A 19,559-nucleotide genomic window follows, 5' to 3' on the forward strand; every position below is an offset into this window, starting at 1 on the left:
GATAGGGGTGGGGTAGAGGCTGACTAACAAAAAGACATGGAACTTTTGGAATAATGGAGCTGCTTTTTATCTTGACTGTTTTTTTTACCAAAGCTTGAACACTGTTTGCTAAAAAGGGTGTTACTTCACTGTACGTAAATTGTACCATAAGAAAACAACATGATCCAGATACTGAAATCTGATCCTAGACATTCCCAAATCCCCATCTGCATATTTTACTTACTGGTTAAAAAATACTTTCCCCCTCTAAAACCTTCAAGTGTCTTCTAAAGATTACTGCAGGATTTCTGAAGTTTGGCCTGGTGTTCAATTTCCTCCATAATAGGAATACATCCCTTAAGTACACCATCTTACTTTATAGTACCATAGCATTCACCCAATTCTCAAGTAAGGCTAGTGTTTTACACCTCCCACATATATACTTATACCCATATATACATTATACCCATCCCCATACCGCCTCCTTTAGCAAGGGTGTATTGTTTGCCTTGCCTGAAATACCTCTTTTCTTCTCCCCATTCCTTGAGCCCTTCTGTAGGTGGCCCATCAGAAAAAAATAAATCCACATTAGATCTTTGGAGAGGAAGAAATACACAAGAAGGATAATATTTATAGATGTAGTAAAAGAAAAATGTGATTTTTTACACAAAAAATTAAAACAAGATGACTAGGAAAAATACTGTATTTCTATAAACAATTCATACAACACAGGAAAACAGTTCACAAAAGAGGTAAAACATAAGGAAATATCCGGTAGAATCAAATTAAGTAGACTTTTAAATTAGATACCATTTTCTGTCTCTTCAATGAGAGGAAAAATATAAACTGTTCAGAAGACTGGTATTTGCCTACACTGTAGATAGAAGTATATATTATTACTTAGGAAAACTATTTCACAATTTATATCAAAAGCTACAAAACATTCACTCTCTTGAAACCTAATGTCAGTTCCAGAAGTCACCCTACTGAAATAATTTTAAAAAAAAATTAAAATGTATAAAGAGGCTAATATCTTTATTATTAAAGTGTTAGAGAATACAGAGAAAGATCAAATTTCTTATTCTGCCAATATTCTTTTACATTTGCTCTAATTTTTCTTGAAATCCTTCCCACCCCCCTTTCCCTACAAGCCTTGGCTCTTCATTAACCATCAGGCAAGAGCAACAGGACATGTCAGGGCGCAGTCTCAGCTCTGCTATTAATAATTTGACCATGAGTAAATCAATCTTTATGAACTTCAAATTTCCCATCTGAAAAGAAACATGGGAGGATAATCTCTCTCTTCAGAGGATTTATCTTTCACATATACAGCATGTATTCAGATACTTAAGTTCAACACATCTGGAGAGGAAGAGAGCAGAATGGCTGGAGAAAAAGAACATACTTTTATTTAACTTTTAATATGGAAAATTAAAGACCCCAAATGACAATACATTGGCAAAGGCTGCTAACTCTGCCCATGACCGTGATCTCTGCTAGAGATCTCATTCTTACAAAAAAGGACCCCAGATTTATCTCTTCTTAACCTGGAATTCATCAACAAAACTGATTTAACCAAAGTTACTTTCAGTAAGATATAAGCCAATTTATGGTGAAAACAGAATGGAACCGAGACAATCATCATGGTACCTTCTGCTCTGCTCTGCTCACCTCACCCCACAGCTCCCTTCAGCGGTGAGCCACGACACTACAGTCCCTGTCATCTCTCATTACTCAGGCCCTCACCCAGTTTCTCCCATTGCTTAAACCTTCTATTACTATGGCTTATTTGTCACAACAAATAAGGAACCAATACTTGAATATTAACTGAACTCCAAACTTTATTCAGATTTCACTAGTTTTTCTCTAGTTTCCTTCTTCACTTCCAGAATACATCAGGGATACCACATTACACTGGGCCTTTTTATGGTCTGTGACTGTTCTTTAGACTTTTCTTATTTTTGATGACCCCAGTTTTGAAGACTACTAGTAGTTAGGTACTTTATAGTACATCCCTCAACATGGGATTGTCAGGTATTTTTCTCATGACCACACAGCCACTATGGATTCTTGGCAGATCACAACGGTGAAATGTCATTCTTATCGTATCACAGTAAGGTTATAGCCTATCCATATTGATGATAACCTAGATTACGTAGCCAGGGTACTGTCTGCCAAGTTTCTCCACTCTCACATCACCTGATCCCACTTCCCTTACTCTGGAAGGAAGTCACCAAGTGCAGCCCACATTCAAGGGGTGGGTGTGTACAGCTCTATGCCTCTGAGGAATATCTATGTAAATTATCTCCTGCAGGGGAATTCTACAAAATTCTTTTGCAGGGGAAATTTGTTTTTTCTCCCCTATGTACTATTTAGTCAATCATTTATCAGTATAAATGCATAGATATTTATTTCATACATTGGATTATAATGTAATACTATATAATTTATTACGCTGCACAAATTGTTCCAGATTTGGCAGTTGAGAGCTCTTTCAGCTAGCCTTCTGGGTCCTTCTGACATGCTCATGTGCTCCTGCTTTTTGAGCACTTCTAGAACTTTAAAGAATTGTGTAGCTTTCATATATTCCTAACATTACCACAAATTAAACATGACTTCTAACTTTTTCATTCTACAGTAACATGTTAAGTTTTAAGAACTGAACTTTCTCAGTGAGTTCTGAAGAGTATAAACGTATTAAGAACAGAAACATAACCAGAATAAAGGTCAGCACCAAAACTAACTCTCCTCCGTGCAGTATCCGACCATGACTAAGATTACTGTCCTGATGCAGTCGTCTCATTTGGTCAGCTGAGGTTCTAATCGTTAAAGAAGTATGTGTTAGGCTGATGGTCAGTGACTGTAATGGGGTATGTGGTGGGGACTTGATAATGGGGGAAATCTAGTAACCACAATGTTGTTGCTTATGCAACTGCATATTAATGATACCAAAAAAAAAGAAGTATGTGTTAGATTTCTTAGAAGTTTTAACATATGCCTGCAACTTGGATTCCATAATATTGATCAGCTACTCACTGCTCTTTTCCTTTCAGATGCTGGGGAGGTGGGGGTGAGCACACAGCAGTGGGGTGAGCACACAGCAGGTGTACTGTTCACCTGTATCTCTGTTGAAGTCAAAGGCCTGCTGGGAAAACATTCTGGCACATAACAACACAAAAATTAATTCTCATTTTGAAATGGTTAGTTTCAACACTTAGAGCTCCAATTAAGAAGCATGTCATTCTGGGCACAATCCATTTTCATGATCTTTTCTCCTTTATGAATTCAACATACCCTATACAGCAAACACTGAACTTTAGGACTGGTCCCACATAGCTTGAGTAAGAATATGATTAACCCAAATTTCTTCTCAAAGGTAACTAGTTACTCCCCATGTAAGAAAATATTTTACTGAATAAACGCATCTGTAAAAAAAAAAAATGCTAGTTTCCAGCTTAAGGGGTAAGGCCAGCTTTAATTACAATTATTCCCCCACTGACTATGATGCTCTTTTATCACTGTTGACCTTTAGAGGGAGCTCAAAGTTCTTGTTACTTTTTCCCAAAGGTCGGGACACTCCTTGGACAATTGAGGTATTGTGCAGGGTTTAGGAACATTTTATTATGGCCTGAAGAGCAAGTTAAATGTCTAACATCTCTTTAGGAATTTCTTGCTCCTCATGTGTGAATAAGGCTTGACTAGCCTGCTCACTTGTTTCTAGAAAAAAAGCAGGCACCAACCATTTCTTCCTCTCTCCCTTCCAGGCTCCTGGGACTTTCTAATATTCTCTTTCCCACTTGGCATTGACTAGGGCAATATGCAGCCTGATAGGCTGAAGGAAGAAGGTAGTTCTAAGAACTGGGGGCAAATGCTCCCTCTCTGACTTGTAACTTTGAGTATCTCTACCTGCTTCATGTTGGGGTACACACAGAATGTAGTTGTACGGCACACTAGGATAAAGGGAAGATGAGGCTGCACTTGTCTTTCCAGAAACTCTAGTCAGCTAAGCCCTCAGACACCCCCTAAAGGACTGAGGGATCATTACCTTAGCACGCTTGTAATACATTCTAAGGGCCACACCTATAGGGAACTTGTGCAGGAAATGACCAGAAGTCAGACTGGTCATTTCACCATTGTCAAATCCCTACTTAACCTATATATGACCCTGAAAAAGTAACTCAGCCTCTTACAGACTCAGTTTCCTCAACTGTAAATACCTACCTCATAGAACTGATTTGAGGGCTCAATAAGCAATAAAAATGCCAAGAAATAAGGCACGTGGTACGCACACTGATAGGCAGAAAATGGGGGATGGGCTTTGAGCTTTGCCTCACAAACAGTAAGAGGCGTTTAACTTTGTTTCTAGGCTACTCAGGCCAATCTAGCCTAGGAAAAGAAGTTTCCAAATGGTCCAGCGTACTCCCCGGAGTCTGAGGCTAAAAGCCAAACTAGTAACAAAGTTATAGCTGCCTTGCTTTGGCTTCTTTGCAGATACAAATGTTCTTCACTTAACAATGGTGAAAACATCGGAAGTCAAAACTTCATTTAATACACATAACCTATGACACATCAGAGCTCAGAGCCTAGCCTACCTTAAACCTTACATTAGTTATACATAATGTGCTCAGAACATTTATACTGGCCTACAGTTGGGTAAAATCATCTAACACAAAGCCTATCTTATAAAAAAGTGTTGAATATTTTACGTAACTGACTGAATACTGTACTGAAAGTGAAAAACAGAATGCTTCCTGGATGCAGAATGATGGTGAGTAGATTGGCTGTTAACCCTCATGATCCCGTGGCTGCCTGGAAGCGACACTCGCTGTGGCCGCCCCCCGCCGCCCCAGCATCGTGAGAGGATTGTACTGCACATCACTAGCTGGGGGAAAAGCAAAATTCAAAATTCGCAGAATGGTTTCTACTGAATGTGTACTCCTTTTCACCACTGTGAAGTCAAAAAATACTAAGTTAAACCATTGTTAAGTCAGGAACTGTTTGTACACTCAAGAGGCCTCAGGATGAAGCATGAGTGGTCAAGAGCAAGATTCTGAACTATACCTCTTGGCCAAAGAATCCCTTTGATTATACCATGATTCCCAACAACAAAGTGCTAACGGCCTTCATAATAACCTTTTCTCAACCTATGACTCAGTGAACAGGAACATGTTATGTGATAAGCTCAACAAAGACCACTGGCTATCGATGCTCATACAGAACCTACATTGTAATGTTGCCATGAGAATCAGAGTCCATAGGGTAATTTCCAGAGATGTGTTCTGGAACCAGTCTCCCTTCTTTTTAACTTGTTCCTGGATAATCTGCTATCATGTTTGGATAAAATGGAATGGAACCATACCCTCCTGCAACAAAGAACAGAAAAAGAGTTGCTAATATAGTCTACAGATGTGATCTTAACAAACAAGCCTTGGTATATTAATGTTGTATGTAATGTTAGAGAGGAGAGATCTAAACTGACCATTCTAAACATAAAGTTACCATCTTTGTTAGATGTTTACCGACTTTTGACTGGCTCATAATTAATTCCACAAAGCAAATCACTTCATTAAGGTGCCTATCAACATATAATGCAAATTTCTCATAGAGATGATACAAATAAATCCACATCAATCCATGCATCATTAAGATACTTTTATAACCAGATGGGTACCTGGTTAATAATATGTCAAAAATCTTTACAAACTATGATTATTATGGCCATGCTTAAAGACCCAGAGAGCACTCCGCAGTCCATTTTTCCTGGTAGAGGCACACCCACCTCTAATCTGCTTTCTGAGAGGATTCCCCCAGCTCACCTATGAAGTGGGTACAAAGGAGCAGAATATTAGAGAAAAAGACTAGAGAACTTTAAGGTATGCTGAAGAAAACGTTACAGACTTTGTCTCAGTGGCAAAAGGGAGCCCACTGGGCAGTTTTAAATACAAGTAATCCAATTACATGTGTGCTTAAGGCTACTCAGGCTGAAGTGAAGAGAACTGAGAATTGGGAGAAGCTAAGTAGAGGAAGTCTGGAGGCCAATTTGGAGTTACTCCACAACTTCTGGTAAACAATGAGAGTGACCTTAGTCAGAATAGTACAGTAACAATATTATCACGAGTAGCTAACATTTAAAATGCACTTACAGTATGACAGGTATTTAATCCTCTCAACAAATCTATAAAGTTGGTCGTATTAAAATATATCCATTAAAGGTGAAGAAACTAAAGCACAGAGGCAAAAGAGGGGACAGATGTGTACACATTTTAAAATATATTGATGAAGTCTATAAAGCAAGACCTGATAACTGATATGGTCTGGAGAGCTACAGATGAGTCAGGATAATGTCCAGGTTCTCATACCAGCTGAACTGTACTTATAATACCCTTCGTAGATAGGTATTTCCCTACATTAAGTATTATTTAACAGCATCGAAGTAGCAGGTACAACTTCAGATTAAAGACTTAACCTCCATTGGCTAAATAATACAAAAGATTGTGTCATGAATGAGTTTGCCAAAAATCTCAACCAAAAAGAGTACTTTTTGTAATCATACACTATTATACAAAAAAAGAATTTCAGTTCAGAATATACTTTTTGTTCACCTTTTCAACTTGGCTCTGGTAAGTAGATCACTTTGCTCAAGGTGATAATTCCATGACCACTTTTTCAATTGTATTTACACTGCGATTCATAGTCTCCACTACACATTTAAGCAATTTTAATCATTCATTTCAAATAACTTGAAATTATTTTCACATGATTCCATTTCCAAAGATGCAATTTCTCTCATTAATCTCACTGAAAAAGAGAATTATACATTAAAGATTTTCTTTAACTAAAACTTTATTCCTCTAATTATGAAAACTGGTCTTATTTTTTTATAAATCTTGTGCATTTTTGTTTTGTTTTGCTCATTAAGAGAGTCATTCCTTCAATAAATATTTTATTGGGCATTAACTACATGCTAGACACTCCAGGTCATGCTAATATTTCTAGGTGCTAGGGTTACAAGAGTACATAAGACAGACAGAAAAAAATCCCTGCCCTCATGGATCACACTCTAGGGACAGTGGCATATCATAAACAAATAAATAATAAATATACCAGGTAGTGCTAAGTACCATAAAAATACAAAGGCCAATAAGAGATCAGAAGGTCACAGTGGGTGGGGGACTATTTCAGGTAGTATGGCCAGAAAAGCTTCTCTGAGGAGGTGCCTCAGGTAGAAACCAAAAGGAACAGGGAAATAGTCACCCACACTTGTAAAAGAAAAGTATTTCAAGCAGAAAGCCTAAGTAGAAATCAGTTTGCTAAGCTTGGTAAGACTGGACTGAGGACATGAGTGATTAAGAAGCCATCGGAGAGTTTCTAATTTATATTTTAAAGTGATGATCTGTTGTGTGAACACAATGCAAAACTGCAAGAAAGAAGATTAGTTCAAGTTAGTGCAGTAGTATAAGCAAGAGATGATGATGATGACTGAACGCAGGTGGCAGCCACAGAGAACTGGGTGAATTGTGAATATGTTCTGGAGAAAGCTTTGCCAGCACTTGCTGATGAAGAGAGTGTCAAAGATGATACCAAGGTTTTGGAACCAAGCCCAACAGAAGAAAGGCAGTGCTGTTTACTGGGGAGATGCATAGCAGAAAAGAGCAGGTTTGGGGCAGCAAAGGAGACAAAAATTCCATTTTCACATCTTTGGTGCTAATTTCAACTAGACATGAAAGTGGAAAAGTCATGCAGGCAGCTAGATGGATTCGACAGCTATTTGAGGAAGGGAGATGAGATAAAAATTAGCCTATCATCCATTAATAGAAAGCATTTAAAGACTAAATGGGATTTCCTAGTAAGTACAGCTAAAGAAAACAAGAGGTCTGGTCTGAGGACTGAGCCTGGGGGCTCTCCCGCCCTTTTAGAGGAGAGGTTAGCTAGGGAAGGACATTGTGCAGGAACTGCTGGTAAGGTAGGAAGAGCTTTTCTGGAAGCCAGGCAAAGACAGTGTTTCTAAAAGGAGTCAGTGATGATCTGTGTCAGAAAATACACAGAAATCAAGCCCAGTGAAGGCTGAGAATTAAGCTGGATTTGGTGATACGGAGATTTTCAGGGGTGATTTTAACAAGAGTAGTTTCAGCACATCAGTGTCCTTAAAACAAGAGCTGTTTTCTGTGGCTTTATTTTATAGTTTGTCAGAAAGAGCAGCAAGCAGCTCTGGAAATGGGGTGTCTAGATTGAAGTCACTGGTCTGACAGAAAGGGTATCCTCTTTGTATTTGTCAAGATTTTCCCTTTTATATATACTTGGGTTATTCTGAGAAACAGAGGGACTCTGAAGTTGACTCATCATAAGTTCTGAGTTACTGACCTCTCAGTGTCTAAGGGTACTGAGAGTAGTGTTTTGCAAAAGTACTTGAGTGATATATTTTAAGTCATTACAAGCCTGAAAATGCCATTTGGCTGCCCTGCCTGTGTGAGGGATGTTTATCAATTTAAGATTAAGTATAATATTTTTCCTGGAAGTTTTCTAAGACGCTAGTCTACTTTTTAGCATAGCATTGTCTAACAAAACCTTCTGTGATAATAGCAGTGTTCTATTTTGCACTGTCCAACATGGTAACCACGAGCCATAGGTAGCCATTTATTGAGCATGTTTTTAAACTGCTAAGAGTGAAACCAAGGAAATGAACAATTTTATTTTAATTAAATTTAATAGCCACATGTGGCTAGTGACAGCACAGTCCTAGCTATAGTAAACAGTATAATGCCTACCTGATACGCCGTCCTCTGTACTAACCTGTTTCTCATCTGGATACTTGGCTTGTTAATTTTGGTAACTTAAGATTTAAAAATCTACCATTTTAGGTTGTTCCTAAGTGTGGATCTCACTTACTTTGGTATGCACTTCAGCTATCTATAAAAGAATAGTATTAACAGAGTTTAACTTGCCGAATACTTGGCACATACCTAATATTCAATAAATGTTAGTTAGCTACAGTCCCTAAGCTCTTTTGATCTGTCCTCTCCAGCTCAGGGAAATTTTTACTGTTTCTGACTTTATCTCTAATCTGTTTTTGAGTTCTCATTCTGAACTTTCATTATACACTGGATCTATTGTTTGTGTTCCTGATATTTTTGTTTATAATTTTCAGCTCATTTTTTCCTAACTGTGGGAATATTTCTGAAGCCCGGCTGTAGAGTCAATAGTTAAGAATCACAGATTTCACTTCAAGAACTCGGTCCTATGCTCTGATTCTTTTTCTTCAAATGTTCATGCATCTCCTAGAGAAGAAAAATTAGTTCTTTAAATTTCAATATTTTCTCATGTCTTGCATTGAATCTGACCTCACATGGGTCACCTTCTTCTAGTCCCTAGACTACTGACTCGGTGCATGCCTATCTTTTTACGTATATGTTTATGTACTACAGGGAACTGTGTTGCATCCAATCAGAAAACACTTAGAAACAAGTTCAAATCTCTTTTGGAGGGGCAAGATGCTTGCATTCACTTCTTGTATTAGTTCTCACTTGCTGCCTGCAAGTTACCCCAAATTTAGCTGCTTAAAACAACAAACATGCACTCTCACAGTTTCTGTGGGTCAGGAATCTGAGTGTGGCTTAGCTGCAGGCATCTAGCTCAGGGTCTCTCATAAGGCTGCAGTTAATGTGTCAGCCAAGGCCTCTGTCATCACAAAACTTGATGGTGGAAGGATCCACCTGCAATCCAAGCTTACGCACGTGGCACGTGGCTGTCAGTCGGTGTTGGTCTTCACTGGCTGTTATCCAGAAACACCCCTCCTTGCCAGAGCTCCACAGGGAAGCTTACAAAATCAGAGATGGCTTCCCTCACAGAAAGAGAGAGGGCAGACCAACTTGGAAGACAAAACCTTTTTGGCATAACATCACTTTTGCCATACTTGGAAAAGCAAATCATTAGGTCCAGCCACACTCAAGGGGAGCAGATTAGATACAAAGTCATGAATAATGAATACCAGGAGGCAGGGATCACTGGTGGCTATCTTAGAGGCTGCCTGACACAGTTCCTTGTTCAGCTTATAGATTCAGTATAGTGGTGAGGCTGCAGGGTTGCAGGCCAAAGAAGGCAGCTGCAGAGCAGGGAGTTTCAAGTTTGTGCTTCACAGTTAGTTTAACTCTCCTGCAACTGTGGGCACCCTGCCCCTCTCCACTGTTCTTATTCCCCTTGAGGAGAACCTTTCTGAGTCATTTAGTTTTTGACTCCTGCTCTGCTTCAAAGTACAAAACATCATAGCAACCAGCTGCCCAGGGACCAACCACCTTTACATTCTAGCACTGGTTGCTCAAAGTCAGTCTCTTTCCTTACACCCCAGGAGGGGTTCTTAACCACATAAATGAACACCAAGTCAGCCAGTAAGGACTACACTTATGTTTCTCATTTGTACTGTTTCTTGCCAAAAATCTTTTTACTTTAGTTATGGCACCCTTTCAGATTCCAAGGAGACTGAACTCTCCCCATTATGCTTGTTGGTCATTTCAATGTATGTTTCTTTGTTTTAACACATGGGCTTAGATCATCTTCCTACACCGGAAGTCAACACAGCTTTTTGTTTAAGTAGCGCACTTACACGTTCTTTAAGACTCTTTTTTTGATAAATACGGCAGGAAATGCTTGTTGGTTTTCCTAGCCATTTAATTCAATTCTATTGTTGGATAAAACAAAGACGTTTTAATCTACATCAATTCCCAGGATATATTCTACGTGGGTAATTTAAGTAACTAAATATTGCCGATTTCTAAATACTACAGTGTCACTAAACTTAGCACAGAAACAATTTAACTACACACCTACAATCTTAAAAGGAATAATCCACAGCTGCACAGAAGGATTAGCTAATCACACAAGGTTGTAAAGACACCCCTACCACTTTAAGCCCAACAGTAAGTACTTAGTATTGAGGAATGGACATAATATTTCATCAAACACAAATCTTAATTCAGAATACTTAGAGGAATATTCTACCTCACAAACCAAAATATCTATTTCTGGTGTAACAATAAAAATAATTTTCTATACCATACTACTCCTCAATCCCTACTCTCATTTCCCTGAAGATAAATTTACTCACCCGATTTTTCTGGAATATTAATAAAGACGGTAAGAGGAGAATAAACTAAAATCAGATGCCAATGAACTTCCTGACCTGATAGTACTCTGGCATGGAATATATAGTCTCCTGTATATTCAGAATTCAGGTTCTTTGTCCTCTGTTGAAGGTATGTGGGAAACAGAATTAAGAAGGGACTTAACATAAATACATTAAGTGACACAAGGCCACCACCTACTGCTGCACAGGATCTAGCCTACACCAGCAGCCCTCCTGTACCGGCATAGTACGGCATAGTGCCTGAGGGCTAAACCCTGTTATCAGATCTCATCAAATTTCTAGGTGATATGCTTAGTTAAAGAAAAGGAATTTTCAAACATTTCAGCACTTCACTTACAGGATAAGATTACTTGTTATCTTAGCAAAGTTGCAGGATACAAAATTAACACACAAAAATCAGTTGCATTTCTATACACAACTAGAAAAATACATAGAAGAAATTATGTAAACAATTCCTTATACAATAGAATCAAAAAAAATTTTAGGAATAAATTTATCAACAAGGTGAAAGACTTTTACACTGAAAACTACAAAACATTGTTAAAAGGAATTAAAAGCATAAATAAATGGAAAGACACTCCTTTTTCATGGACTGGAAGATTTAATGTTGTTAAGACAGGTAGTACTATGCAAAATGATCTATAGAGATTCAATGCCTATCAATATATCCTTATGGCAGTTCTTGAAGAAATAGAAAAATCCACCTAAAATTCATATGGAATCTCAAGGGATCTTGAATGAAAAAGAACTAAGTTGGAGGTCTCATACTTCTTTATTTCAAAGCTTACTACAAAGTTATAGGAATTAAAATAGGGTGTGGTACTGACCTAAAGACAGACATACAGACCAATGGAATAAGGAGTCCAGAAATAAACTCTATTCTGTTTCATATATGAACTTTTACCATATGGTCAAATGTCTTTAACAAGGTCTTTTCAACGTATGGTGTTGGGAAAACTGGATATTCACACACCAAAGAATGAAGATGGACCTTTACCATGCATCATTTACAAAACTCAACTTAAAATATCAAACTTAAACATTAAGAAATAAAACCCTTAGAATAAAATGGAGAAAACTTCATGACATTGGATTTGGCAATGACTTCTTGGATGACACTGAAAAAACAGGCAACAAAAGATAAAACAGAAAAACCAAACATCATCAAAATCAAAAACACTTGTGCATCAAAGGACACAATCCTGTGTGAAAAATGAAAAGGCAACCCATGCAATCAGAGAAAACATGTGCAATTCATACATCTGTTCAGAGATTAATATCAAGAATATATAAGAACTACAATTCAACAACAAAAACCCAATTTTAAAATAGGCAAAGGACTTGAAAATACATTTCTCTAAGTATCTGAAGACGGCCAAGAAACACATGAAAATATGTGCAACATAAATAATCATCAGGGAAATATAAATCAAAACTACAATGAAATGTAACTTCACATCCATTAGAAAAGCTATTATCAAAGAAAGAGAAGACAACAAGTGCTGGTGAAGATGTGGAGAAATTGGAATTCATGTACATTGTTAGTGACAATGTAAAATGGTGCAGCCAACCACTGGCATAGTATGGTAGTTTCTCAAAATGTTAAATGTAGAATTATGTTATGATCCAGGAACCACACTTCTGGGTATATACTTAAGTGAATTTAAAGCAAGGACATGAACAGATAGTTGAACACCAATGTTCACAGCAGCATTATTTGCAGTAGCCAAAAAGTGGAAGCAACCCATTCATTAACAAATGAATGGATAAACAAAATGGTATACACGTACAATGGATTTTCCAGCTTTATTAAGGAAGGAAATTCTGACACATGCTACAAAAATGATAAGCTCTGAGAACTGTTATGGACCAAGAATGTTTGTGTACGCCCAGAATTCATGTTGAAATCCTTACCCTCAGGGTGATGGTATTAGGAGGTGGAGCCTGTGGGAGGTCATGAGGGTGGAGCCTTATGATGGAATTAGTGACTTTATAAAAAAGACCCTAAAGAGCTCTCACCTCCTCTGCCTTGGGAGGACACAGGGAGAAGACATATCTGTGAATCAAAATGTAGGCCCTCACTAGACAGAATCTGCCAGTGCCTTGATTTTGGACTTTCCAGAACTGTAATAAATAAATTGTTGTTTAACCCACACAGTCTGTGGTAGTTTGTTATGGCAGCCTGAATGAATTTAGACAAGAGCATTGTATTAAGTGAAATAAACCAGTCACAAAAGAGCAAATACTGTATAATTCTAATTTTATGAGGTACCTAGAATAGTCAAATTCATAGAGATAGAAAGTAGAATGGGAGTTGTAAGGGGCTAAGAATGGGGAGTTACTGTTCAGTGGATATGGGTTCATTTGGAAAAATGAAAAAAGTTCTGGAGAGCAATGTGCCTGTGAACTACACATTGAAAAATAGTAAAAACAGTAAATCTTATGTTATGTGTATTTTATCAAATTAAAAAATTCTTTGTCTCCCATAATTAGTCCCAAAAAAGAGCAATTAAATCTAGGATCAGTTCATTCACTGGCTTCTTTCATCAAAGCTCCAGGTTCTTTTCATCTTTCTATAGCTACAGGGTTGGGAACTAGGGTTCTTACTGTAGGAGAGAAAAGATACAAATACAGAATGGGGGAGGTAAGGAAGAAATCTGTTTTATTCTATCTAAATTGGTTGATCAGTATAAATGCACTGTATTACAGATTATTTCAATCAAATACAACAGTGGGTAGAAGAGCAGTACCTAGCTTCAGAAATTACAAACTCATGACCTATCTTGTTTCATCTGTAAAGCCATCCCATGTTATTTGATGCACAGCCCAGATATAAAATTACTTCACCTTTGAAAATTATTTCAAAGGGATAAGACCACCATTTTTAGTATAACCAAATACCATTACAGTAACTGGAAAAAAAATCAATAGTATTTCCTTAATAATATCCAGTCAATGTTCAAATTCCCAATTGTCTTATGTAAAAAAAGAAAGAACTTTTAACTGATTCTGATCCAATATATCTGTCTTTTTTTTTAATCTATAGGTTCCCCCTCTATTTTTCTGCTTGCAATTTATCTTTTGAAACAACAAGGTACTGTAGGTTGTCCTAAATAAACTCGTGATTTAAAAAAAAACAACCCAAATCCTTATAATTTCCCAGTTCTGCCAAAAAAAATAAATAACAAGGCCTAGAAATATGATATTCCAGTAGTAGAGAACACATTTAGCACATAAAATGGTTTCTAAATAACATTCCCTACTGAAAGAATTGAAGGCTTAGGAAAATAATGATTCTGGGGCAGAAAAAGTACAATCTGCAACATCTTGTGTGAGAAAAATAGGGAGTGATCAAAGACTAACTGAAAACAGAACATGTAAACAGACCCAGGAGGGACTTGATGGGCCTCTCACTGGCCAAACTGAGGACAATATGAGCATCAAAAGGAACAGTGGTGCTAACAGAATAAAAAAAGAACCTAGGTATTAAAAAGGAGAGGAAGGGTTGGGAGATAAGAAATCAGTTTGGCATCCAGCAATGTAGTAACAGCCTCAGACGAGGGCCATCAGTGAACTCTTACTAATTACAAAAGGAAAAAAGTTCTTTTGAGAGACATGGCTGACATTACTTGACCAAGTGATCAAACTAAGAGTTATCAATAATGGGATAAACTTTTGTGATCTGATGCACCAAAAAGTACACATTATGTACACTTACATAATTTGTCTTGCCAAAATTGTTTACGCTGGATTTACTTATAAGGAAACAGTTGGTGATTGTGGGGAAAATGGAAATTCCATGGCCATATTCTCACCTGATCTTAATCTTGCCTATTGAATATGTTCAATGAGGTAATGCTCAGCCTACTGCACAGGTGCACACTTGCATGCATACCTGTTGGCAATAAGCTATTTACAGCTGGTATTGCTTTAAGAAGAGTTCCGCCCAGTGCTAGGGGCAGAGGGAAAGCAGGAAAGCGAAGCCCAGAGAAGACAGCAGAGGCTGGAAGAGAGGCAGCGCCTGGACAGAGACTGGAACCACGGCCAGAGACAGAGTGACCATCATGACTATAAAGCTTGGTACGACCCTCTTTTTATCCCCAAAGTTCCACTGTCATTATTCAGTCTCAGCAAATTCCTAGTGAACTTGCCCAGAGCCAGGAATTCCCTCCACCCAGAGCTACATTTTGGTACAGCCAGAAGGAATTGCTGAGATCTAAAAAAAAAATGGAAATAGGCCTCATGGGAGGGGTACTTCAGTGGGCTGCCCCTATGGATAAGGGGACACCTGGGTATCTCCCCTAATGTGCATATGGTCCCAGGTGGCTTGCCTCCTAGAGGAGTGGGCCCCTCCCCAGGAAAGGGGGCAGATGAGGCCCTCTGCAAAGTAGGGAATTCCTTAAAGGAACAGTGCCCATGAGGTGGTGGGAATCGTGGGTGGCCATTTCTCATGGTATTAAAAAAAGGCCACAGATGAGAGGGATGTGCTCCTGCAAGAGGCAAGGGAGTCGCAGCATGAGAGCTTGAGCTGCAAGGTGCTGTGGGGGAGAAGGAAACAGAGTTGTCGAACTGAGAGCATTGCTGAGAGCCACTGTAGAAGAGGTAAAGAATGTAGCAGAGGCAGCAGTTAGTGGAGACAAGAAAGCTGCCAACAGCCCCAGAAATAGAGAGGAAGCCAGAGACGGACGAAGGGGTGGGGGTGGTGCAGGTGCCAGAGGCACCAACCCCTCTTGTCCAACAAAATCCCAGCTAGCTGTAGTTAAAATAAAGACCAGCAACCGTGGGTTCCTCAGGGGGAGGTGCAGCTCCCTCCTCAGGTCGTAGGGCATTACATTGCTCTGCCCCTATACTCAGCCAGAGCTGGTGGATTTGGGCTCCCAGTTTCAGCAGAAACCTACAGTCTATGTCAGCCTGGCTCCTATGTCTTTGGGGTGTAGGGGTGGATAGGATTACTCTGTCCAGATTAGAAATGGAAAAACTGGCTTTCCTGACAACTTGTGCTGCCCTGCGGTAGAGACTATAAAGTGCACATCAATACCCCAGGGAACCACTCCCTTCTCTATTGGCTAATGGCCACGCTGGTACTGTTTGGCTCAATAAGGGTGATTTACCACTTTTTTCCACTAGATGGCAGGTGTATGTCAAGCTCCAACAAGTGTTTTGGGAGTTGGGCATGAAAAATGCCATTTGTAACTCAGAACATCATGGCCCGGATTAGTTGTTTACAATGGGGACGAGCAGTATGGTGCTTTCAAACAGCTCTCCCATATCCCTCTTTGTGTCCGTAGTGGCCATTCTTACCCCCATATACGGTGATCCGTAAATGAGGTTACCCGTATTGTAACAGATTTAGGAAAAGCAGAGTTCGTGAAGCAGGGGAGGGAGTGCAATCTGCTACTGAGAGGAAGAGTTTAAAGGGCCCCGTGAAGGTCATGAGAACCCACATGTCCGTTGATTTGATAAAGGCAGGAACAGATAAAGAGAAATTGGATGGTAAGTCAAATAAAATCTTACTGGAGTTGTGGCTACAAGTAAAGCTGGAGCAGTGGTTTTGGCTGTTGGCTAAGGCGAGGACCAAGAAATGGAAGCCAGAGCCAAAGCCACAAGTCCGGCCCTTGTGCCTGCAGGACTTCCTGTTGGAGCGTAAGCTGACACCACCTGGACCCTCACAGGAAGACAGATGGGCAATAAGGTCTAATTGAGGGGAAAGTCAAGGAACCTGCCTTGGGGGACCAGGGTCCACATGTTGAAATATCAGTTATTGATCCCCAGTGAATGTGCAACATGTCCTGGCTCTGGCAGATACAGGAGCTGAATGTGCACTGATTTACGGAAACCCTGAGCGGTTTCCCAGGAACCCTGCTGTTAGAGATGGACATGGGGGTAAGGCTGTCAGAGTAAAACAAGTCCAAATACCACAGAGAATAGGGCATCTAATACTGTGTATGATGTGCTTACTTCTGATTCTCTTACAGTAAAATGTGGCATTATTCCAAGAGTTTGAGGTACATAAGGCTACTTACTGTACAGTGTTTATCCCGCACTTGGCACAAATTCTGAGGCCCTTATACTGTTTAGTACAAAAGGGTGTCAGGTGGGGCTGGGATGAAATGTGTGCATTTGCCTTTGCAGCTGCAAAGCAGACAGTCAAGGCCGTGCGTTGCAGGCCTTGAGTGAGAGACCCGTCAAGGTCCTGTGAGCCGGGTGTTCATGTAACCAAAAAACGGTTATGGCCGGGGCCTCTGGCAGTGGCTTGAACAACTTACTAACCTATTGGATTCTGGTCACAACTCTGGGAAAGCACACAGGCCATTTGCCACTGGGATTCCCAAGAAATGATGAAGCAGATCAATTAGCCCAGAGCAGAAGAAAATGTGGGCTGTAGCCTGTCAGTGGGACCTGCCTTAGACCTTTGAAGAGGTCAGCAGAGCCCAGAAGGAATGCACTGTGTGACCAAATCCCACAGCAACCTGAAGACTGCTCAGTGCACAGTAGTGTACCCTAAATGACCAGAAGGTAAGAGCATCTTACTGGGGAGTTTTACCTTTACGGCCAGTGCATGCACCTTCAGTATCACTATACATAGACCCCTCAGTAACTCCCACAGAGAGAGTGGTGTAGGTCCGGTATACTAGACCTGGACAGGACCCCATTCCTGCCTCGGTCCTATCACAGGACTACTCTATCACAGGACCCCTCTCTTGCATGCAACCTACCTGATGGACAAGAATTAGCTATGTTGGTGTCATTAAAACATATGTCTTATCGCCCTTCAGGTTAATCTCCTCTAAAGTCTTTGTGGATTAGGCACATGTGCTACCAAATACTGCTGCTTGCTGAGTGTGCATGGAGCTCCCTACCAGTTCTGCTATTGGCCTCCAGTGCCAAGTATGAATCATGGACTCATCTGAGTAGGACTGGTTTGAATATGGCTAGAATGACCACTTGGTGGCAACTGATCTCCTCAGGCTTGAGGATTATCATAATTTCTGTTGTTATATGTATGCTATTATAGCCTCTGGTGCTATTATGGGATCTAGTTACAATGCTCCAGCTTTCCTGCACAGAGACCATCATGGAAAACTAGGGTGCACAGATTGTGAGGTCAGAATCTTGGAGGGGTGGAAGATATACAGGAAGTGAAATGTTTTGTACAGTAACAAGCCTTGACTTAGAGTGCTTTGAACAGATCCTGGATTAAAAAAATATATATATAAGGACAGTTTTTGAGCCAGTTGGGGAAATTTAAATATAGACTGTATAAGAGAGGACATTTCTGAATTAATGCTAAATTCCTTGGGTGTGATGATGGTACTAAAATTGTGTAAGAGAATATTCTTGTTTATAGAAGGTTAAGTGCCGAGTTATTTAGGGGTAAAGCAGCAGGCTGTTTCCAACTTACTTTCAAAAGATTTAAGGGCAGAAGTGAAGGTGTATGTATAAAGAGGAGAGAAAGAAAGCAAATGTGGCAAAATGTATATAATTGGTGAATATAAATTAAGTTATAATGTTCTTTTTTTTCCCAACTCCTTTGTGGGCTTAAATTTTTCAAATAAAAAGTTGGAGAAGGAAGGAATAGAGGGAATGTTGCAGCTCCAGGTATATTCTCATATACTATAACAAAAAAAAAGAGGCTCCCTCTTCCCCCAGTTTTTTTTTAAGAGCTGCAGAGCCTTTCATGGAACTACCCCCAGCTCCTGCCCCCAGCAGACAGCCCATCGTATCTCATTGTAGAGATCTAATATTGTCTGTTTGACCTCATTTCATATTTAGCTTGGTCCTAAAACCATGAATCCATCCATAATAAAAAAAATGCTGGACTAGCCTTTTCCTATTTATCCAGTATAAAAACCAAGATCTAAGATGGCATGTTTCTCTCAAACCATCAATGAGACCACATATCTACCTATTCTAACTAGGCTATACAGGGCACTCATAATGGGGGGGAGGGGGAGTCACGCCTTCAAAAAGTAGAGATAGGCCTATTCCATCCCCAATCAAACAAGACACAACCAAACCAAAGCTGAAGATTTTAACTGTTACTATTCTGTTACTACTCTAGAACTTACCCCACTCTGCATTAACCAACATTTAATCTGGCAGTGAAAGTTATAGTGCCATCCTTATTTGTTAGTTTCCTAAAGAAAATATATGTTAGGTAGAGTACAAAGAAGGAAGGAAAGAGCAATTAACTACTAAGGAGTCAACAGGCCTGAGTAGAAGTTAATCATTAGCTAAAGGAGACTAATTGTCCCTACAATTGGCCATTTCCCCCTCTCTCCTTCTAGAACAGCCTGGTACCCTCTTTCCCTCAGCAAAACCACACACAGGGCGTAAAAGGAAATTAGAGGTTACATTCCTTGGGCTTACCTAAGGCAATGCAAGCAAGTGCTGAACAATGGAATATGAGTATGTAATTTCCATATTACATCCTTCAAAACTA

At 39.5% G+C, this 19,559-nt stretch overlaps 1 protein-coding gene across 10 annotated transcripts in view; it reads right to left on the minus strand.

Annotated features, from left to right (window-relative positions):
* PPP2R2A (protein phosphatase 2 regulatory subunit Balpha) overlaps window positions 1–19,559 on the minus strand; it is an 85,388-nt gene that overhangs the window by 44,663 nt on the left and 21,166 nt on the right. Inside the window, exon 3 of one of the 10 annotated variants that reach the window (XM_057508368.1) lies at window positions 5,204–5,342. The exons of the other annotated variants lie outside the window; for them this stretch is intronic. Within the exon in view, the coding sequence (XP_057364351.1) occupies window positions 5,204–5,219 (16 nt within the window). The 5' untranslated portion in view covers window positions 5,220–5,342. The remainder of the gene's footprint in view (window positions 1–5,203; window positions 5,343–19,559) is intronic. 10 annotated transcript variants of the gene reach the window in all.

This window comes from Manis pentadactyla, chromosome 1, assembly GCF_030020395.1.
Source record: "Manis pentadactyla isolate mManPen7 chromosome 1, mManPen7.hap1, whole genome shotgun sequence".
Lineage (NCBI taxonomy): Eukaryota > Metazoa > Chordata > Mammalia > Pholidota > Manidae > Manis > Manis pentadactyla.